Source organism: Panthera tigris, chromosome A1 (assembly GCF_018350195.1).
Source record: "Panthera tigris isolate Pti1 chromosome A1, P.tigris_Pti1_mat1.1, whole genome shotgun sequence".
Lineage (NCBI taxonomy): Eukaryota > Metazoa > Chordata > Mammalia > Carnivora > Felidae > Panthera > Panthera tigris.
Window position 1 is genome coordinate 195769859 of NC_056660.1, and position 18899 is coordinate 195788757.

An 18899-nucleotide genomic window follows, 5' to 3' on the forward strand; every position below is an offset into this window, starting at 1 on the left:
ACAGTAAAAGAATGAAGAAAATATATACCATGCAAATGCTAATAGAAAAAGTTGATATAACTCTATTAATATCAGGTAAAATTAGACATTATGACAAAGAGCATAAGTAGAGATATAGGTAGTCACTTCTTAATGATAAAGGGGTTAATTCATCTAGTTATTACAGGAAGATATTATAATTCTTAATCTGTATACACTTAATAACACAGCCTCAAAAAAAAAAAGCAAAGCTGACAGAAATGTAAGAATGTATAGACAAATCCATGTTTGCTAATTGATAGTAGGATCAGACTAAAACAGATATAGAATATTCAAATAACATAATTAAACTTAATCTAATGGATCTGTCTATCTATCTATCTATCTATCTATCTATCTAGAGAGAGAGAGAGAGAGAGAACAAACATGGCACCCCATCCCCCAAATTATAGGATACTTATTCTTTTCAAGCATACATGTGACATTTACAATAACTGGTGATATAATGGGCCACAAAGTAAACTTCATGTATTTCAAAAGATTGAAATAATATATGGAATGTCCCCTGGTCACAATAAAGATATTCTAGAATCCAATAACAAAAAGCTAATTAGAATAATCTTCATATGCAACTAGGGAAGCTAGAAATACCCTTCTGAAAAGAAGGAATCACTTGCAAATAACTCATGGGTAAAAGAATAAATCAGTGGAAATTAGTATAACTTCTGAACTGAAAAACAACAAAGACGCTATACACCAAAACCTATGTGATGCAATGAAATCATGCTTAAAGGAAAATTTACAGCTTTAAGTATACATGTTAGAAAAGAACAAAAGCTGAAAAAGTAATGAATTATTTAGCCACCTGTATAGGTCAGCGTCCCAACAAATAGTAGGTGTCACGTTCAAATTAGGATAATTCCAAGGAGGGCTTATTTACAAAGGGGCAATTACAGGGGTGCGGGTGCAATGAAGAAAACCACAAGAGGATGTACTAGTAGTGATGTTTTTACAAGCACTCCTGGCCCCATAAAGAGTTTTCTAGAACTTGGACAAAGAAGGGGTCCTGTAGAACAGACCACCTTGAGAGAAGCATTGCCCTTTAGTCAAGGAACAGAGCAAGCCCAAAGCAACCTTGCCAGTGGGGGCCCAGGGAAATAAATAATCTGACCTCACTGTTCTATCTTCCTCTAGTCTTTGGTCAGGTCTCCCCACTGGGCCAAACTCAACTAGAAGCTAGAAGGCCAAAGGCCCTATGTAGTCCAGAGGTGGCACAGGAGGAGCAGGTTTGAGAGGGGGCTGGAGGGGCAGACAGAAGCCGTCTATCACAACATCTCAAGAAATTAACAACAAACCCAAAGAATAAAGATAAGCCCAGAAATTAATAAAATATAAAAAGATAAATAATGAACAAATGCCAAAAGTTGGTTCCTTGAACAGATTCATGTGACTGACAAATTTCTGGCAAGACTGAACAAGAAAAATAGAGAGAACATCAAATGAGTTGTGTCAGAAATTAAACTGAGAATAACCACAGTAACACAAACATTAAAAAGACAAGAGGATAATTTGCCAAAAATACTTTAAATTTAGATGAGACAGGCAAATCCCTGGAAAAGGAAAACCTACTAAATGCAAATCAAGAAGAAATAGAAAGCCGTAATAGTCTTAGAGCAGTAAAATAAATCAAAACCTTCCCACAAAGACACTCCAGGCTCAGATGCCTTCAGGGGTGAGTTCTACAAAATATTTAAGGAAGAAATAATGCAACCCTCATGCAAATCATCCAGAAGAATAGAAAAAGAAGTGGCTGATATAAGCTTGACAACAAAACCCAGCAAGGGCTACGTAAAAAAGGAATATTCAGATTAAGCTCACTTGTGGACATAGATGCAAATATCCTAAACGAATTTTAGCAACCAAGGAATGAATAAGCCACAGGGATAAAAGGTACAGCATGGGGAATATAGTTAATGGTATTGCAATAGTGCTGTAGACAGATGATACACTTGTGGTAAGTGGGGTATAACGTATAAAGTTGTCAAACCACTCTGCTGTATGCCTGAAACTAATGGAATCTTGTGTGTCGGCTACACTTCGATAAAAAAATAATTACTTTTTAAAATTTTAAGCAAATAATAACTACAAGGGATTCTATATCATGACCCAATTGGGTTTAATTCAGGAAGGCAGGGTTGGTTTTTAACATTTGAAACATCCATCAATACAGGTGGCTACCTTAAGAGAAACATGATATAATTATCTCCATAGAGAACTTTCTTGGCTTTCTAAAGAGAATTAAAACAAATTTTTTTTTAAGTTTTATTTATTTATTTTGAGAGAAAGGGAGAGAGAGCATGTGTGTGTGTGAGCAGGGGAGGGGCAGAGACAGAGGAAGAGAGAGAATCCCAAGCAGGCTCCACACTGTCAGCGCAGATCCCAACGCGGGGCTCTATCTCATGAACCATGATATCATGACCTGAGCTGAAACCAAGAGTTGGGCACTCAACCAACTGAGCCCCCCAGCCGCCCCCCACCCTCACCCTGCAAAGAGAATTTTTTTTTAATGTTTGAAAATACTAAGTATCAACAGAGACATGGAAGAAAGGAAAAGTCTAATAAACTGCTGTATCCTCTAGAGTATACTCTGTTGTACTAGAAACAACCACTTCTGAAAAGTTTGGCTTTATCTAGCAAACTTGAAGACATGCATATCTTATAACTCAGTATTTCTATCTCCTAGGTACACAACATACAGAACCGAGAGCAGATATACATCAGACTGTTCATACATCATTGTTCACATTAACCCTAAGCGGAGGGAAAGTGCCATCCGTCATTGAATGGATACTTGGTGCTATCGTTTTACAAGAAAAAAACTGTAGTCAGTAAAACAAATGGATTACAGCGACATGAAAAAGAGACCAAATGAAATCATAGACCCCGTAGGATTCCAGCCACATGAAACTGAAAAACAGGCAGAATTAAACTAGAGGTTACTAGAAAGCATACTTAGGTAGTAAAACTCTACAGAAAAGCAAGAGTGTAACTAATCATGTCAGAACAATGGTTACCTTTGGAGTCAGGGAGAGGGCTGCCATTGGCAGGGACAGGTCAGGGACTTCCAAGGTGCTGACAAGGTTGTTCTTGACCTGGGTGTGGTTTTATGGATGTTCACTTCAGAATGATTCATGAAGATTTTAATGTGTTTCTCCATGTTTGTATTTTTTTCTCACAACAAACAAGCATAATCTTACAATAAATAAAAGATAATAATACTGGGGCCCCTGGGTGGCTCGGTCGGTTGAGCATCCGACTTCCCCTCAGGTCGTGATCTCACGGTTCTTGAGTTTGACCCCACGTTGGGCTCTGTGCTGACAGCTTGGAGCCTGGAACCTGCTTCAGATCCTGTGTCTCCCTCTCTCTCTGCCCCACCCCTGCTTACACTCTGTCTCTCAAAAATGAATAAATGTTAAAAAAAGTTTTTAAAAAGATAATAATATCAAAAATAGTAATATTATCGTGAGGGATAAATCAGTATGTAAAGCACCCAGCTTAGTGCTTGGTACATGGTAGGAGTTCACCATAGATGTGTTTCCTCTCTCTCTCTCTCTCTCTCTCTCTCTCTCTCTCTCTCGATGGTATTAAGCTACCTCTCTCTGTATAAGTATTAATGGAAACTATGGGCTTCTTTTTGCTCAGCAGTCAATAACAATATGCTGAATGAATCTTGTCCTTTTTCTTGGATCGTCAAACTCAGCATGCACTTATAAAATGTTGTATTCATCAGGCTTTTTTCCATGTCTAAATTTGAATAGTAAGATGCTTAGATAAGATTTGGGGGTCATTGAGGCGTAGTGAATGTAAGCAGGGACTGGGACCCCCCAAGAGAGTAGAGGGGGGACAAGACCCAGATTCAAGGGTTTAGTCCAACTGTCCCTATATCAAAAGTTACCAGTTGTCTTTGGCCTTTACAGGAACCCACCTCCTGATCATTGGGCTTTAGTAAGCGGTCTCCCCACTTATGTTGCCCAGAATGGCCTGGTAAGTAATGCACCTTTGAAGGGGGAGGGTCTTGAATCATTGGAAGTGTAAAAGGATTTCAGATCGAGAGAGTAGGAAACACGGCGGGAAGTGAGTCTCTAAAAGCCTGAGTCTCATTCCTCAGTTCGCTTGACCCTTGGTGCACATCACCCCATATTTGAGCCCGGTCACCCCTCTTTAGCCTTCCCCAGGCACACACTACACAACGCTGCTCCTGTAGCAAGAAGTTTACTTGTTGAACATTTTCAATGTACCAGGCACTGCAATTGGCTCTGGGGATGGAAAGACAGATGCACCAGATACAGTTTCTGTTCTGAAGCTCGTAATCAACTGGGGAGATATTTTAAACAGATTCTTCTACTCCAGTGTGATAAGGGCACAATAGAGATATACCAGGAGCACAGGGTAGGGGGCGTCTAAACCAGCCTTTTCTTCCTAGAGTGTCGGTCTGAGTTGAGTTTTAAAATAAATAGGTCTTAGGCAGATAAGAGCAGGAAAGGGGATTCAGGTGGAGGCAGCGACGTGAGCAAACACGGGCCTGGAGGTTTGAACAGCAAGGTGTATGCAGTTGAGTGTGGCTGGAGTATTAGGTTTGAGATAGGAAGGCTTCAACAGATGAGCCTCGTGAGGGAAAGAAGCGCCAGACAGCAGTGGCCTTGGATGCCAGGTCACGGGATGGGACTTCAACCTATAGGCACTGAGTTTTTAAGCAAGAGATTGACACGGTCAATTTCCATTTTAAAAAGATAACTCTGAGAGCTCCATGGAAGAGAGATCTGAAGATATTAAGAGGCAGAGCAAAAAGCACATCCTTACAAGCAAGAGAAGACGGGCATCTCAAGAAAGGCACAGGCAGCAAGGAGTGCTCTCGTTAGCAGCAACAGCCAGTGAGGGCCTACGAGCCGCGCAGTAAATAAATTTGCTCATTCAATACGCACGCAGGTCTGACAGAGACAAGATGAAGAGAGGGAGACCAGGGCGCAGATCTAATATCAGGAGGGTAAAGTTGGCAGGACTTCGTGATCATGGGCAGAGAGGGAGGGAGAGAGAAGGGTCAGGGCTAATCTCAGGCTTCTGGACTGGATAAGCAGTGCTGACCAGAGGGTTGGATGCGAGGTGATAAGGTCAGTTTCAGACAAGATGACATGGAGATGTTTTTAGGCAGCAAATGTCCAGTGGGCAGCTGAAGAGATGACTCTGAAGCTGTGGAGAGGGAGGAGAGTTGGAGACAGGGGACTTGAAAGACATCAGGACCAGATGGTTCTGGAAACCATGTGTGTGGATGAAGTCACCAGGGAGAGTGAGAGGGACCTGGGGCGGGATGCTGTTGGGTGCCAGCATTTAAAGACTAAAGAGGAGTGTGTGAAGGCTAGAAGGAGGGTTCGGAGGTATCTGGAGACCCAGGCGGGAGTAGGTGTCATGGAAACCGAGGAAGTAAAGCGATTCAACAAAGAGAGAGACGGCCAAGCAGCAAAAGCGATCTAGTGAGATAAGAACTGAAAACCCTATCGAGTTTGGCAGTTAGGTCACTGGCGGCCCTGATGAGAGCGGGTTTGGTGGTGAGGCAGAGGTGGAAGCTGGCGTGGGGTCTGCGGAGGGGTGGATGGATGATAAGCAGGTAGAGAATCACAAAAGAAAAGAAGAGAAAAAAACCTGGGTGGGTTGCTACTGGGACCGTGTTTGGGTGAAGAGAGATTTCACGTTCAAGGATGGGAGAGACTCAAGAAAGCTCATGGCTGAGGGAAGGAGCCCTCAGAGAGGTCAGGGGTCAGAGGAGAACAACAGCAACTGATGGAAATGGTCCAAAGAGAGGCCAGAGGGATGCGGCAATAGGTAAGCAGCTCTTGAACAGGAGCAGAGACAGGCAGCTCACCCTCTGAGACCACATGATGGTCATGGCCAATGGGACAGGCAGGGTCACTTCAAATCCTTTGGGTGCCTTTTTGAGAACTTGGAAAACGCATGCCTTCTCAGTGGGTGCAAAGAGAAAGACTAGGGGCGTCTCTCTGCAAGTCAAGAACAAGCTGGAGTTTAACTCCCAGGCAGCCCTTCAGTGGTGGGCTTTTGTGCAGTGTGCACACCATGCAACTGTACACAGTGGCCCCAAGGGCAGGGCTCTGGAGGGGTGAGGTACATCCCATCCATATGGTAGGGTTAACTAGTTCAATTTTCAGGAGACGAATGTGGCAATATAAAACCAGAGCTACAACACTTTTATTTCTCATTCTACTTTGGGGTTTATGACCCCAGAAAAAAACTCTTTCCTTAACAAAACAAACAATACCAAACCCAAATGTAACGGACTGAAAGATGCTTAGAGTAGCATTACTTATATTAATAGTAACAAAAACGGGATACCACCCAAACATTCAGCAAAAGGGGGACAAGCAAATGAGATACTCTGCAGCTGTTAACAATGACAAATTGTAGCCTTAATTTCTTTCAAAGCTTAGAAATGACTGAGGAAGCAAATGGCAAGAACTAATGTTGGTCCAGGTAGCTTTTCTGTCCAATAACCTCAGTTAATCATTCAAAGCCATCTTGAACATGTGTACCTAATGAAAAGAATGTGAACGCCTTGGGCAAGGACATAGCATTTCTGAAAGCAGGGCTTCACTAGGTATTGCTATCACGACTAATCACAGCTCTATTATTCCTCCTCGTGGCTTTCAGATTTGCAACATCATGAATGCGCCTGCGGAGGACTTTTTCGAATTCCAGGCAAGTCATTTTTTGTTTGATCTCTTAGTCATATGATGTTTTTCCCCCCAAGAGGAGTAGAATACATTAAAATCCGTCTATTTATTGGGAGGCAGTCTCGATAAAGTGAAAATGTGGATGGAAAAAAGTCATGTGCCCATGGAAGTGGGGAGAGAGCTAGTTTGGTAAATTCCAAGGTCCCGTTTGGTTTTAATGTTCACACCCTTTGCTTTCTGGCCTCAGGACCTTTGTTTATGGTGTTCCCCTACCCCCCAACTATCGTGTCCTGCCCAAATCCTCTCTGCCCTTCAATACAACCTCAAATGCTATGAAACTCCCATGGAGTTTTATTCTGTTTCTTCTGGCTAATATCATTTCTGTCTCCTTGGGCTTTTCACGGAACGTTGTCTAACACTCCATTTGATTTTGCCCGTCTTTTCTACGAATGTTTATGAAGGGCACCCTCTGTGCCAGGAATTGACACAGTGCTACACTGGCTGCCATAGTGGACCAGGCAGACATGGTCGTTATCTCAAGAGGGCTCATGATTATATGGGGAAAAAGGCCATGGAGTGCTGGTCACAGGACAGAGGGACAGAGGAAGGGATCTCTCTGGAGACCTGACTTAATCTGGAATTAATCAAGGAATAATAATTGAGAAATTATATTTGGGCAGCAAAGAAAGGGGAGAAGACTGCAGGAGGGAGAGGGCTTATTGGAAGGACCTACAGTAGACCAATGGATTTGAGTCAGAGGCAGATCAGAAAGTGCCAAGAGGGGGCGCCTGGGTGGCTCAGTTGGTTGAGTGTCCAACTTCGGCTCAGGTCACGATCTCGCGGTCCGTGAGTTCAAGCCCCACGTCAGGCTCTGGGCTGATGGCTCAGAGCCTGGAGCCTGCTTCCGATTCTGTGTCTCCCTCTCTCTCTGCCCCTCCCCCGTTCATGCTCTGTCTCTCTCTGTCTCAAAAATAAATAAATGTTAAAAAAAAATTAAAAAAAAAAAAAAAAAAAAAAAAGAAAGTGCCAAGAGGAGATTCTAGAGAAGTAGACTAAGGCCAGATGACACATGGCCTGGAAAACCATGCCGGGAGTTCTCTCCTACTATATTTCCCTTCCTTATCTTTTATTACCCTTCCTTGATTTCAGATTAACTCTCCTCAGCAAAATATCAGCTTCCTTTGGCCAATGGTTGGGCCTTATCTTTCTTGATATTTCCAGCTCCTGTAAATATTTGTTGAGGTTAGCACACTCGATATAAGAAAAACAAATCATTAGCAATCAGGAACTAACTAAGAAGAAAATAAAAATGTCTCTTAGAAAAATTCATGAATTATTTTTTTACTCCTTGAAGAGCATGTTGAAAGAGCTTCGTGAGACTATCCTTCCAAAGCTAAAGTTGCACATCTTGGTTTAGGGTTTTGACTGTGACCGTGGGACAAGCCCAAACTGTTGTCACGTGTTGCTAACCTGATGATATCCGTACAGAACTTGGTCTCTACTCAATTAATTGCACGTACCCACATGAAAAAATCAAATCTGATCTCAACTTTAGATTCTAGTCTTCTTCCTCCAACTCATTCTCTACAAAGTAGTTTGAGTAGTTTTGGAAACATGGGTTGCATCAAGTACCTTCTCTGCTTAAAAAATTTTAATGTTTTCTCATTTCACTTTCAATAATAAGCTGTCTCCTTATCATGGCCTTCAGAAGGAAGAACTTCCCCAAAGGTTAAGTAGAGAGCCGGGGGGGGCGGGGGGAGGCAGACCTAGAACTCATGTTTCCAGACCAATAGCCCCTTGCTCTTTGGGCCGTAATCTGCACCCCTCGGGAGTCATTTTTTCACCAGGTGCTGACTTCCAGCATTACTGAAATCATCACCACTGTCATTGTTGTCGTGGTCATTGTCCTCGTCATCATCTCACCACCTTAAGAATCTTGGAACTTTCTGGGGCCCCTGGGTGGCTCAGTCAGTTAAGCGTCCGACTTCGGCTCAGGCCATGATTTTGCGGATCATGAGTTTGAGCCCTGCGTGGGGCTCTGTGCTGACAGCTCAGAGCCTGGAACCTGCTTCGGGTTCTGTGTGTCTCTCTCTCTTTGCCCCTCACCTCCTTGTGCTCTGTCTCTGTCTCTGTCTCTCTCTCTCAAAAATAAATAAACATTAAAATAAAAAAAGAGTCTTGGAACTTTCAAACTAGAAGACTCTCCAAGTACAGGAAGCCTTCCTTGATTTCCTTCCCTTCTCTGGTTCCCCCAGTATCATAACAAACTCCCCACGTGTAGTGCAGTTGCCCCTTGACCTTCTAGATTACAAGCAACCTGAGGACAACCTTTGTGCCTTATTCGCCTTGTTTTATTTTCAGCTTCTAGGTCAGTTTCTTGCACGTTATAAAATGTCTGATATTTTATGAATTGGCAGAAAAAGAGTCTAGAAATTACCTCGTCCAGTCGTCCTCTTGCTATAAATGATGAAAATGAGGCTCTGACAGATGGAAAATGACTCACAAAGGGCACCTTGAGATTAAGCAAGAAATTTCACCTCCGTTTTCTCGTATGTTCCGCGAGGCACATATTCTTGCTACCGTCCCCATCTACAGATGAGAAAACTGAGACCCACCGAGATAAAATGACATGCCAAGAGTTAACAGAAAGTCACGTCAAGAGTCAAGAATCAAGAGCTAAACAAACAAACAAAACCTTTAATTGTGGCGTTGTTAAGCACATTCCGGCACTTGGTGGCTTGAGAGAGAGAGAGAGAGAGAGAGAGAGAGAGAGAGAGAGAGACTATATCTGCGAATAATCAGAAGCAGGTGAAACACTCTAGACGACTTTAATCTGTTGCCAAAATAGACAGGTGAAAAACAAAGCACCGAGAGGAGCCAAAGGTTTTGTTTACACGGCTACAATCTGATTCGATAAGCTTGTTGCCCACCTACCCGCAGAGTCCCTAGCTGTTTTGCAGTTTTCATTTTGTACGTATTACCTGGAAAGCACGGGCACTTTTTAAATATACCTAAATAGCCTGTGCGGCAGAAAGTCTGAAAGTTGTGATGCCCAGAGTCACGTGAACTACATTGCCTGTTTAAACACATCTGAACCCCTTTGATTATCTTTAGTTTCCTCTCTTTTGCACATGTTGTTGATAATGAGCAGACCGAATTATTGTTCCCTTGTCCTTTTCTGACTGCTATTTCTTTTTCTTTAAGTTTATTTATTTATTTTGAGAGAGACAGAGACGGCGCTAGCGAGGGAGGGGCAGAGAGAGAGGGAGACGGAGAATCCCAAGCGGGCTCCACACCGTCAGCACAGAGCCCGACGCGGGGCTCGAACTCGCGAAACCGTGAGACCGTGACCTGAGCTGAAACCAAGAGCCCGACGCTTAACCGACTGAACCACCGGGCGCCCCTCTGACCGCCATTTCTAGGCCCAGTTCTGTCCAGACTTCTGAATGAAAGGTCTTCCCGAGCAACAAATGTGTAACCCACTCTGGCTTCTCTTGCAGAAAGAGCCTCTGGATGAGTCCGGATGGATGATCAAGAATGTCCTTTCTATGCCAATTGTGAACAAGAAGGAAGAGATTGTTGGGGTGGCCACGTTTTACAATCGCAAAGATGGGAAACCCTTTGATGAGATGGACGAGACCCTCATGGAGGTATTGTTTGCGAGGAGGCCTTTGCCGTGGGGTTTCTGAGGTGGCTTGTTGCAAGCGTGCTGGGGGACCCTCACCCCTTGTAGCCGCTCCCCCGACTCTGCCTCAACGTCCGCTTTCTTCGCCCTCACTTCCGCATTGCCCGTGTCGTCAGAGAAATCCACACTCCCCTTAAAACCACTTTGAATTAACAAACTTCACCTTTCAGCGTTTTTAGGATCACAGTCAAAATGAGAATACCTCCTGCCCCCACACAGGCCCAACACGTTCCCCTTGTGCGAAGGTATTAGGTGCTTGATGTGTGTTGGTGCTTTATTAGAAAGCACGTTCTCGTCCATCGTTTTCTCTTATCCTCACAACATCTCTTTGAGGAGGGCAGCGCCCAGCTTATCGAACCCACCTCACAGCCGAGGAAATGGAATCTTCAAGCCTTGGCCTCAACTGCAGAGGCAGGATCAGGCCTGGGTGTTCTGCCTCTGACTCTTCTTTTTCCTTCCTTGCAGTCTTTGGCTCAGTTCCTGGGCTGGTCCGTCTTAAATCCTGACACCTATGAGTCAATGAACAAACTTGAAAACAGGAAGGACATTTTCCAGGACATGGTAAAATACCACGTGAAGTGTGACAACGAAGAGATCCAGACAATCCTGGTGGGTAAAGCTCTTCTATTGTTTCTGCTCTAGCAGCCACCGCATCCTGGAGATGTGGCCAGAGCAATACTAAAGCTCCATGAAGGCAGAGACAGGTAGGCTTGCCTTCCACAGGGATGCCCCTGGCCCCTCACGTCGGATGGATGGATGGATCCATGCATATCAGAAAGTCACACAAAATGGCTGCCCTGCGTGGCTTGGGGACAGCTGTTCCTCACGCATCACCTCAGTCGTAGGGCCAGATCTTGGCTTCACAGCTCTAGAAATTCCATTTTTCACTGTGCTGAGGGCTGATTTGGTAGGAGAGATAGAGTCGCCCAACCACAGCCTCTACTCTGAGAGGAATCTCTATCTGACAGCCCAGTGGACGATGGTCAGTTTCTCAGAGACTCCCTCTAGGGGGTTGACTCATGTAGAAACCCAATCAGATCCCAGAGGAGTTGGGTAAGCAAAGAAGTATGACAGGAGTTGGAGGTTAGCAGGCACTCCTCACATAGTTTAACCACGTTGCAGTTTATGAGGCAATTTTACACTTATAATATTATTTGACGCTCACAATGGCCCACTAAGGTGGGCAGGGTAAGGGTTTCTATCCCCACTGTAGATATGAAGAAACTGAGGCCCCCAAGGGGGAAGTAACTTGTCCCCTAATCACCCGGGGGACATTAAATAGGTCTCACTCATTAAATAGGTCTCACTCAACCTTTGTCCGAATAATGAGCAAATTCTCTACCACTCTTATGAATGGACTGCCTTGTCAGATAGTGAGCACCCTGTCAAGAGAGGCATCCAAGTAGAGGCTGGATGTGAATTTACCAGGGATGCTATAGAGGAGAGTCCTGCCTGGGGTAGGAAATTGGATGAGGCGCTTTCAAAGATACGTGGGAATTAGTGCTTCATCATTACTGGGATTTTGTTCTCAAAAAGACCACGATCTTAGAAGTAAACTGAGTTAGCCAAATGGCAGTGGATAGGATGCCCAGCTAAGCTCCCAAGACCTTGCTTATAGACCTCACCAGTTGAAACAAGACAGGCCAATGTTTTCAGAAGTGATTTCTTAAGCTGGGAACCTATCACAACATCTTTGATAATTTCATCTCAATAACTGATACATTCAAAGGAGAAAACATCTAGTGTGGATGAATTGACTCACAATTCGCTTGTCTCAGTTCATGACTTCAGCCAAGTGATGGGTATGCGGGCACTACGCAAGCATAGCTTCAGTGAACCAGTTAATCAGAAACAAGCAACTGGGTCCAGGTCCCCACCCCCGCCACCCCCACCCCCACCCCCACCCGGCCTCCTCTGGCACGTGCATGGCGCAACAGGCCCAGGGAAGGAAGAAATTTGCCTTGAGTCACGCAGCCAGAAGAAAAGCCAGAACCATGAACAAGACCTTCTGACTCCAAGTCGGTAATAATAACGACAAGAATATCAGCAACCACATCATTTAATTCTAGTGCTTACGATGTGCCTAGTAGCACTGCACCAAATGACTTACATGCATGATTTAGTTTAGTTGCATGCTTTGTGTATGAATTGGAGGAAAGGGAATGGAAATGGAAAGCGGAGGGATATGGAGACCCCAGATATAGCAACTGATTTTTTTTTCTCTCTCTATTTTGGGCCCTGGCAGAAAACCAGAGAGGTGTACGGGAAGGAGCCATGGGAATGTGAGGAAGAGGAACTCGCTGAGATCCTGGTGAGCAGGGCAGGGCAGCGCTGGCCCTCGCGTGTGACTCTTGCAGGGTGCGCCCTGAGCATGCGCGTGGTGGGGTGCTGTCTCTGCAAAGCAGGACCCTTGTCACTCTGCTCTGATCCTCCCGGCAGACGCAGGATGGGGACAGGGCTGGGTGGGGGAGAGACCCAGGAACGCTTCATGTGCTCCAACCACTTGCCTCTGTTCCTTACCCAGCAAGGAGAGCTGCCAGATGCGGAGAAATATGAAATTAATAAATTCCACTTCAGCGACTTGCCCCTGACAGAGCTGGAGCTAGTGAAATGTGGGATACAGATGTACTATGAGCTCAAAGTGGTAGATAAATTTCACATTCCTCAGGAGGTAAGGTCGAAATAAACCTCTCTGATTTCCTTTTTTCTTTTCTTGCTTGCTTTTTTTTTTTTTCTTTAACTCAATCTGTAAAGCCTCAAAAACAGTGCGCCCTCAGCTTGTAGGATTTAAAGCATTAGTCATGTTGCACAGATGAGTCATGTATCAGAAAAGAGACCTACAGTTCCTCTGAACTGTGGTGTTTTGGGGGCATTGCTTCTTGAGGTGGGTTGTAAGGCACTGAGTTCTGAGGCTGTGAATCAATGGCTACTTATAATCAAACAAAGGTGGGAAAGGCGGGTCAAACCAGTTCAAACAGAACTCTTCCCCTGCAGGATTCCTTTCAGTGTGCTGGGAATCTAGGTGGTTGGGGGAGGGACAGTGAAGGTGGGGCTGGGGTGTGTTCCCTGCAGAATTTCCCGGATTTGTTTGATTAAAACAGTGGTTCTCAAAGTGCTGCCCCAAACCGCATCGGCACCACCTGAGAATGTATCAGCGCCAATTCTCTCTCTCTCTCTCTTTTTTTTTAATGTTTATTTATTAATGAGAGAGAGAGAGAGCACAAGCAGGGGAGGAGCAGAGAGGGAGAGAGGGAGGGAGACACAGAATCCGAAGCAGGCTCCAGGCTGAGCTGTCAGCACAGAGCCCAACACGGGGCTTGAACTCACGAACCGTGAGATGGTGACCTGAGCAGAAGTTGGAAGCTTAACCGTACTGAGCCATCCAGGGGCCCCAGTAGCACAAATTCTTACACACATACGCACACACACACTATCTCCCAGTTCTAATGAACCAGAAATTGTGTGTTTTAACAAGCCTTCTGGGTGATTCTGATGGGCACTCAAGTTGGAGACCTACTGATTTAGAGACTCCTTTTGTTTTCCTCTCGGGTAAAGCTCCTGACAGCATCTCCCAAGACAGTAGCTCTCCCGGGGCACAGTTTGGGAAACATTGATGAAGGTTAACTAGTGGAGTAAGTGGAGTGACTTACATCTACCTGGTTTCATAACGACATCCATTTTCCTAGGATTTAGCAGCTTGCAAAGTGCTCTCATGGCAGGACTGCAGCTATTGCTGGCCCACTCCTGTCCAGTGTGGGAGCTGGAGGACCTCCCTCAGGAGGCGGGGCCCCAGAACTCACTGCTGGAGGACCTCCCTCAGGAGGCGGGGCCTCAGACCTCACTGCTTGGGACCTCCCTCAGGAGGCGGGGCCCCAGACCTCACTTCTTGGGCCCTCCTTCAGGAGGCGGGACCCCAGGCCTCACTGCTGGGGAGACTCCCTCAGGAGGCGGGGCTCCAGACCTCACTCTTGCACGTGTGTTCGCAGGCGCTGGTGCGATTCATGTACTCGCTGAGTAAGGGCTACCGCAGGATCACCTACCACAACTGGCGGCACGGCTTCAACGTGGGGCAGACCATGTTCTCCTTGCTGGTGGTACGGCGGCGGTGGGATGGCAGCAGGATGGTGGCAGCTGGGGCTCCCGTCACACCAGACGACCTCTGCACCTCCACCCGGCGGCCGCAGCATTGCTCTCGATTTGTTGCTTTTTAAAACTGATGCAAAAAGAGTACATGCTTAGCATCTATGAATTCTGAGCACAGAGAATCGTGTAAAATAAAAAGCGAAGGAAAGCTGCAGGCTAACCCCAACCCCAGTCCAGTTATTTAGAGAGAACCATGGCACAATTCCTTCTGCGTTTTCCTCTAGAAGCGTCGAGATGTATTTTTACACAGACACACACACTCACACGCACACACGGTTTATTTTATTTACAGCCAATTGAATAATAATATCCTTTAAAATGCTTTTTTCATTTGAAAATATATAAGCATATCAATCCCATTCTTTGTATGTTTAATGTGCTATTGCGGTAAAATATACATGACAGGAGACTTACCATTTAAACAACTTTTACATGTACAGATCAGTCAGTGGTATTAACCACGTTCCCAGTGTTGTGCAAACATCACCACAATCCACCTCTAGAATTTTTCATCTTCCCAAACAGAAACTCTGTCCCCATGAAACCACCACTCCCTGTTCCTCACTCCCTGCCCCTGGTGACCTCTTTTCTCCTTTCTGTCTCTATGAATTTGACTACCCTAAGTACCTCAGGTAAGTAATCTCGTACAGTATTAGGCTTTTTGTGTCTGACTTCTTTCACCCAGCATAATGTTTTCGAGGCTTCTCCACGATAGAATTTTATGGCCGCATAGGATCCTATATTGTTCAGATATACCATAATTTCTGTGCCCAGCCCCCTGTTGTTAGACACAGGGGTGGTCTTTGATCATTCACAGTTACAGACACTGCCCCAGCGTCCTTGGATGGACGTGCCTATGTGTACCTGTGTCAGCCGTTTTGGCTCAGACGGTTCAGAGATATTTCATGTAAAAGTGTGTCCCATTCAGATTATGATGCAAATCTCTGCCCTTGTCCAGCCCCACTCATCCGCATTTCTTCTCTCACGGCTGGAACGGTCAGGCCAGAGTAAGCACTGGGCCCTGGAGGCAGGGATTCTGGCCAGGCCACCACAGAAGGTGACAGTGATACCACAGAGACTTGATTTATTTCTTAAAGTCACAGAGTCAGCATCACGTCTCGTGAGCTCTTCCCCACCCTTTGGTCTAACACCCAGCATAAACAAGAAGTATGTGAGGGAGGATTCTCCTGGGCTGTGCTTAAACTATAGACCGGTTTGGATGGTTTACTTTGCCAGTCCGGGCATGTTCAAAAACTGTCTGGATCCTAAAACCTGACAGTTGTGATTTCTCAACAACCATCTAGTCCAATGCCCTCCTCCTACAGTGTGCAGATTGGGATACTGAGGACCAGGGGGAGATGGGACCATGTAAGGTCATTCAGGAGTAAGGTGACCAGCCATCTTCATTTGCCTGGGACTGTCCCAGTTAGAGCATGGAAAGTCCCACATCCCAGAAAAACCCCCAGTCCCAGCCAAACATCTGGTGGTGCTGTTGTGCCAGGGGGAGAGTCAAGGTTACGCCTGTGTTTCTAAGCACCAGGCCCTGGCCCTCACACCTGCTCTGCTCCCCACCCCTGCAAGAAAGGAGTAAGTGGCACCCTCTGATTACTCTTCCAGACGGGAAAGCTGAAGCGGTACTTCACGGACCTAGAGGCTTTGGCCATGGTCACCGCTGCCTTCTGCCATGACATTGACCACAGAGGCACCAACAACCTCTACCAGATGAAGTGAGTTGGCCCTTACTGCCTGCCCCCTCTACCTCCCACTCCTGGGATTCATTACCCAGATCTGAAAGGCTCTCAGACAGACTGACTCACTGGCTAAGGGGGAGTCCCACAGTTCACAGCTTCCTTCTTCCTCCTGCCCTTCTTCCTCCTGCGTAAACTCCTGTGATAGACAGAATAATGACCCCTAAATATGTCCATGCCCCAATGCCTGGATCCTGGGACTATGTTGCCTTGTATTCAAAAGGGACTTCACAGGAGTGATTAAAGATCTTAAAATATAGGGGTTATCCTGGATTATCCCAGTGGGCCCCATGTAGTTAGAAAAGTCCTTATAAGAGGGATACAGAAGGTCAGAGAGAGAGAGGATGCTTCTCCTCAGAGAGGAGAAGGATGGGCCACAGCCAAGCAATATAGGTGGCCTCTACAAGCTAGGAGGCAAGGGGAACAGATTGTCCCCTACAGACTCCAGAAGGAAAATAGCTCTGTGGATGCATCTTACTCTGAACTCCAGAGCTGTAAGATAATAGATCCTTATTGTTTGAAGCCAATAAATTTATAGTAATTTGTTATAGTGGTAATATATTAAACTCCCTCCCTCTCCTCCTTCCCCAGCTGCTGAACTCATTTAAGCCCAAATGTTACGAATATGAACTGATGCTGGTTCATTCATTCACTTTGTATTTTGTAATGCTCCTAGTGTGAGTGTGGTAGGCCCTAGGAGGTAGGCAAAGGAGGTACCATGGCAGCAAAACAGACCTAGCCCCTGTCCTCATCGAGCTTACACTCCAGACAGCCTCTGAAACGTGGTCCTTGAACCACGGCCTTGGCGGACCTTCACGACCACCGTGTAGGCTGGGTAGAGCAGGGACTAGTGTTATGCTCATATTATGGATGAGAAAACAGAGGATCGGCCCGGGGCCCACAGCCTATAAATCATAAATAGACGCTAGAACAGTCCATTCTGAGGCTAGAGATTGTGTGTACATTTTACCTTGCGGGAAGCTAAGTACTGAGCTCAGTGCTTGCACTTAGTAAGCACTCAACAAATATTTAATGAATAAAACATGCATAAACACATTGCTTGTGGGAATTCAATGGCTTCCCCTAAGACTCCGAGTATCACGTCTAGGACTTGGTGACCTTTAAAGTATGGCCCAGTGCCAATGTCATGGTTGATTACAGGGAATCCATAAATCCCTGAAACTGCATGGGGTATTCTGTATGTTTGTGCTTTGGGGGCACACACTATTCAACAGACCGTAACTGAAAGAGGCTCGGAATCAGTTGTGGAGAAAACTAAAGCCTGAGACTTAGGAGACCTGATGCGGTCTCGCTGTGTGACCAGCTCTTTCTCATTTCTGGCCTTCAGCCTCTCTGCCTGCAGAATTAGGAGGGGATGGGACTGGATGATGTGCTCAACCTCCTTCTTGGCCCTTCCGTGCTGATTCTGTGTGTGTGTGTCTCTCTCTCTCTTTCTCTCCCATTCAGATCTCAGAATCCACTGGCCAAGCTCCATGGGTCCTCCATCTTGGAAAGACACCACTTGGAGTTTGGCAAAACGTTGCTGAGAGATGAGGTAGGATGGGTGGGGGCCCTCTGCGTTGGCTGCCGTGAGCCCCCATTTCACAAGAAGCCTCCGTGTGGCCAAGCAGCACTCTTCCCATTGGCCTGGGCTGCCTCTCCAAACAGCTGGGGTCATCATCAGTAGTTGCGTGGCTGGCCCGCCAGCATCACATCTCTTCTATGATTTTCTCTTTAGAGCCTGAATATCTTTCAAAACCTCAATCGCAGGCAGCACGAGCATGCAATCCACATGATGGACATTGCAATCATCGCCACAGACCTTGCCCTGTATTTCAAGTTGGTATTTCTTTCCTTTTTAAGAACAAGAATAACAATAACAATGAACGTGATAATAACAAACACCGTAGTTCTAACTCATTTAACATGTACTGTGTGCCGGGCGCAACACTTGTGCTATGGAACATTAACTCTGAGTACATCCCCGGGAGTTCGGTATTATGACCCCCATTGTATCCACGGGACACTGAAATCTAGGGAAAGAGATTTGCTGAGTGAGATCAGGCAACAAATTGGTGACAGGGTCTGGGTTAGAACCTAGGTGTTGATTCTCAGGCCTTGGTTCGTTAAACCTTTTGTTGTTGTTGTTGTTAATTACGTTGCTTTAATAAGCCTCTGTCTGAAACAGCCAGTGTTAGAAGCCGGGGTGTTGCCTTATTCTGAGATGAGCTCCTTCAACAAACTGGTCTATTTTGCAGGAAGAGGACAATGTTCCAAAAGATCGTGGATCAGTCTAAGACATATGAAACTGAACAGGAGTGGACACAGTACATGATGCTGGAGCAGACCCGGAAGGAAATTGTTATGTGAGTTAAGATGGGGCTTAAACCCTGGTTTTCTTTTCTTTCTTTCTTTTTTTTAAATGTTCATTTTTGAGAGAGAGAGAGAGCAAAAGTGCACACATGTGCACATGGGATGGGGGGAGGAGCAGAGAGAGAGCGAGACAGAGGATCTGAAACAGCGCAGACCCCTAGGTGCGGCTGGAACTAACTAACCAACCATGAGGTCATGACCCGAGCTGAAGTTGGACCCTTAACCAACTGA

At 45.6% G+C, this 18899-nt stretch overlaps 1 protein-coding gene across 1 annotated transcript in view; it reads left to right on the top strand.

Moving 5' to 3' along the window:
- Positions 1 to 18899, top strand: part of PDE6A (phosphodiesterase 6A) — a 62360-nt gene that overhangs the window by 24378 nt on the left and 19083 nt on the right. The window contains exons 7-17 of the mRNA XM_007093376.3: positions 3957 to 4023; positions 6697 to 6744; positions 10220 to 10369; positions 10870 to 11013; positions 12650 to 12715; positions 12929 to 13075; positions 14391 to 14498; positions 16165 to 16274; positions 17763 to 17850; positions 18034 to 18134; positions 18554 to 18661. Coding sequence (XP_007093438.2) covers positions 3957 to 4023; positions 6697 to 6744; positions 10220 to 10369; positions 10870 to 11013; positions 12650 to 12715; positions 12929 to 13075; positions 14391 to 14498; positions 16165 to 16274; positions 17763 to 17850; positions 18034 to 18134; positions 18554 to 18661 — 1137 coding nt within the window. The remainder of the gene's footprint in view (positions 1 to 3956; positions 4024 to 6696; positions 6745 to 10219; positions 10370 to 10869; positions 11014 to 12649; positions 12716 to 12928; positions 13076 to 14390; positions 14499 to 16164; positions 16275 to 17762; positions 17851 to 18033; positions 18135 to 18553; positions 18662 to 18899) is intronic.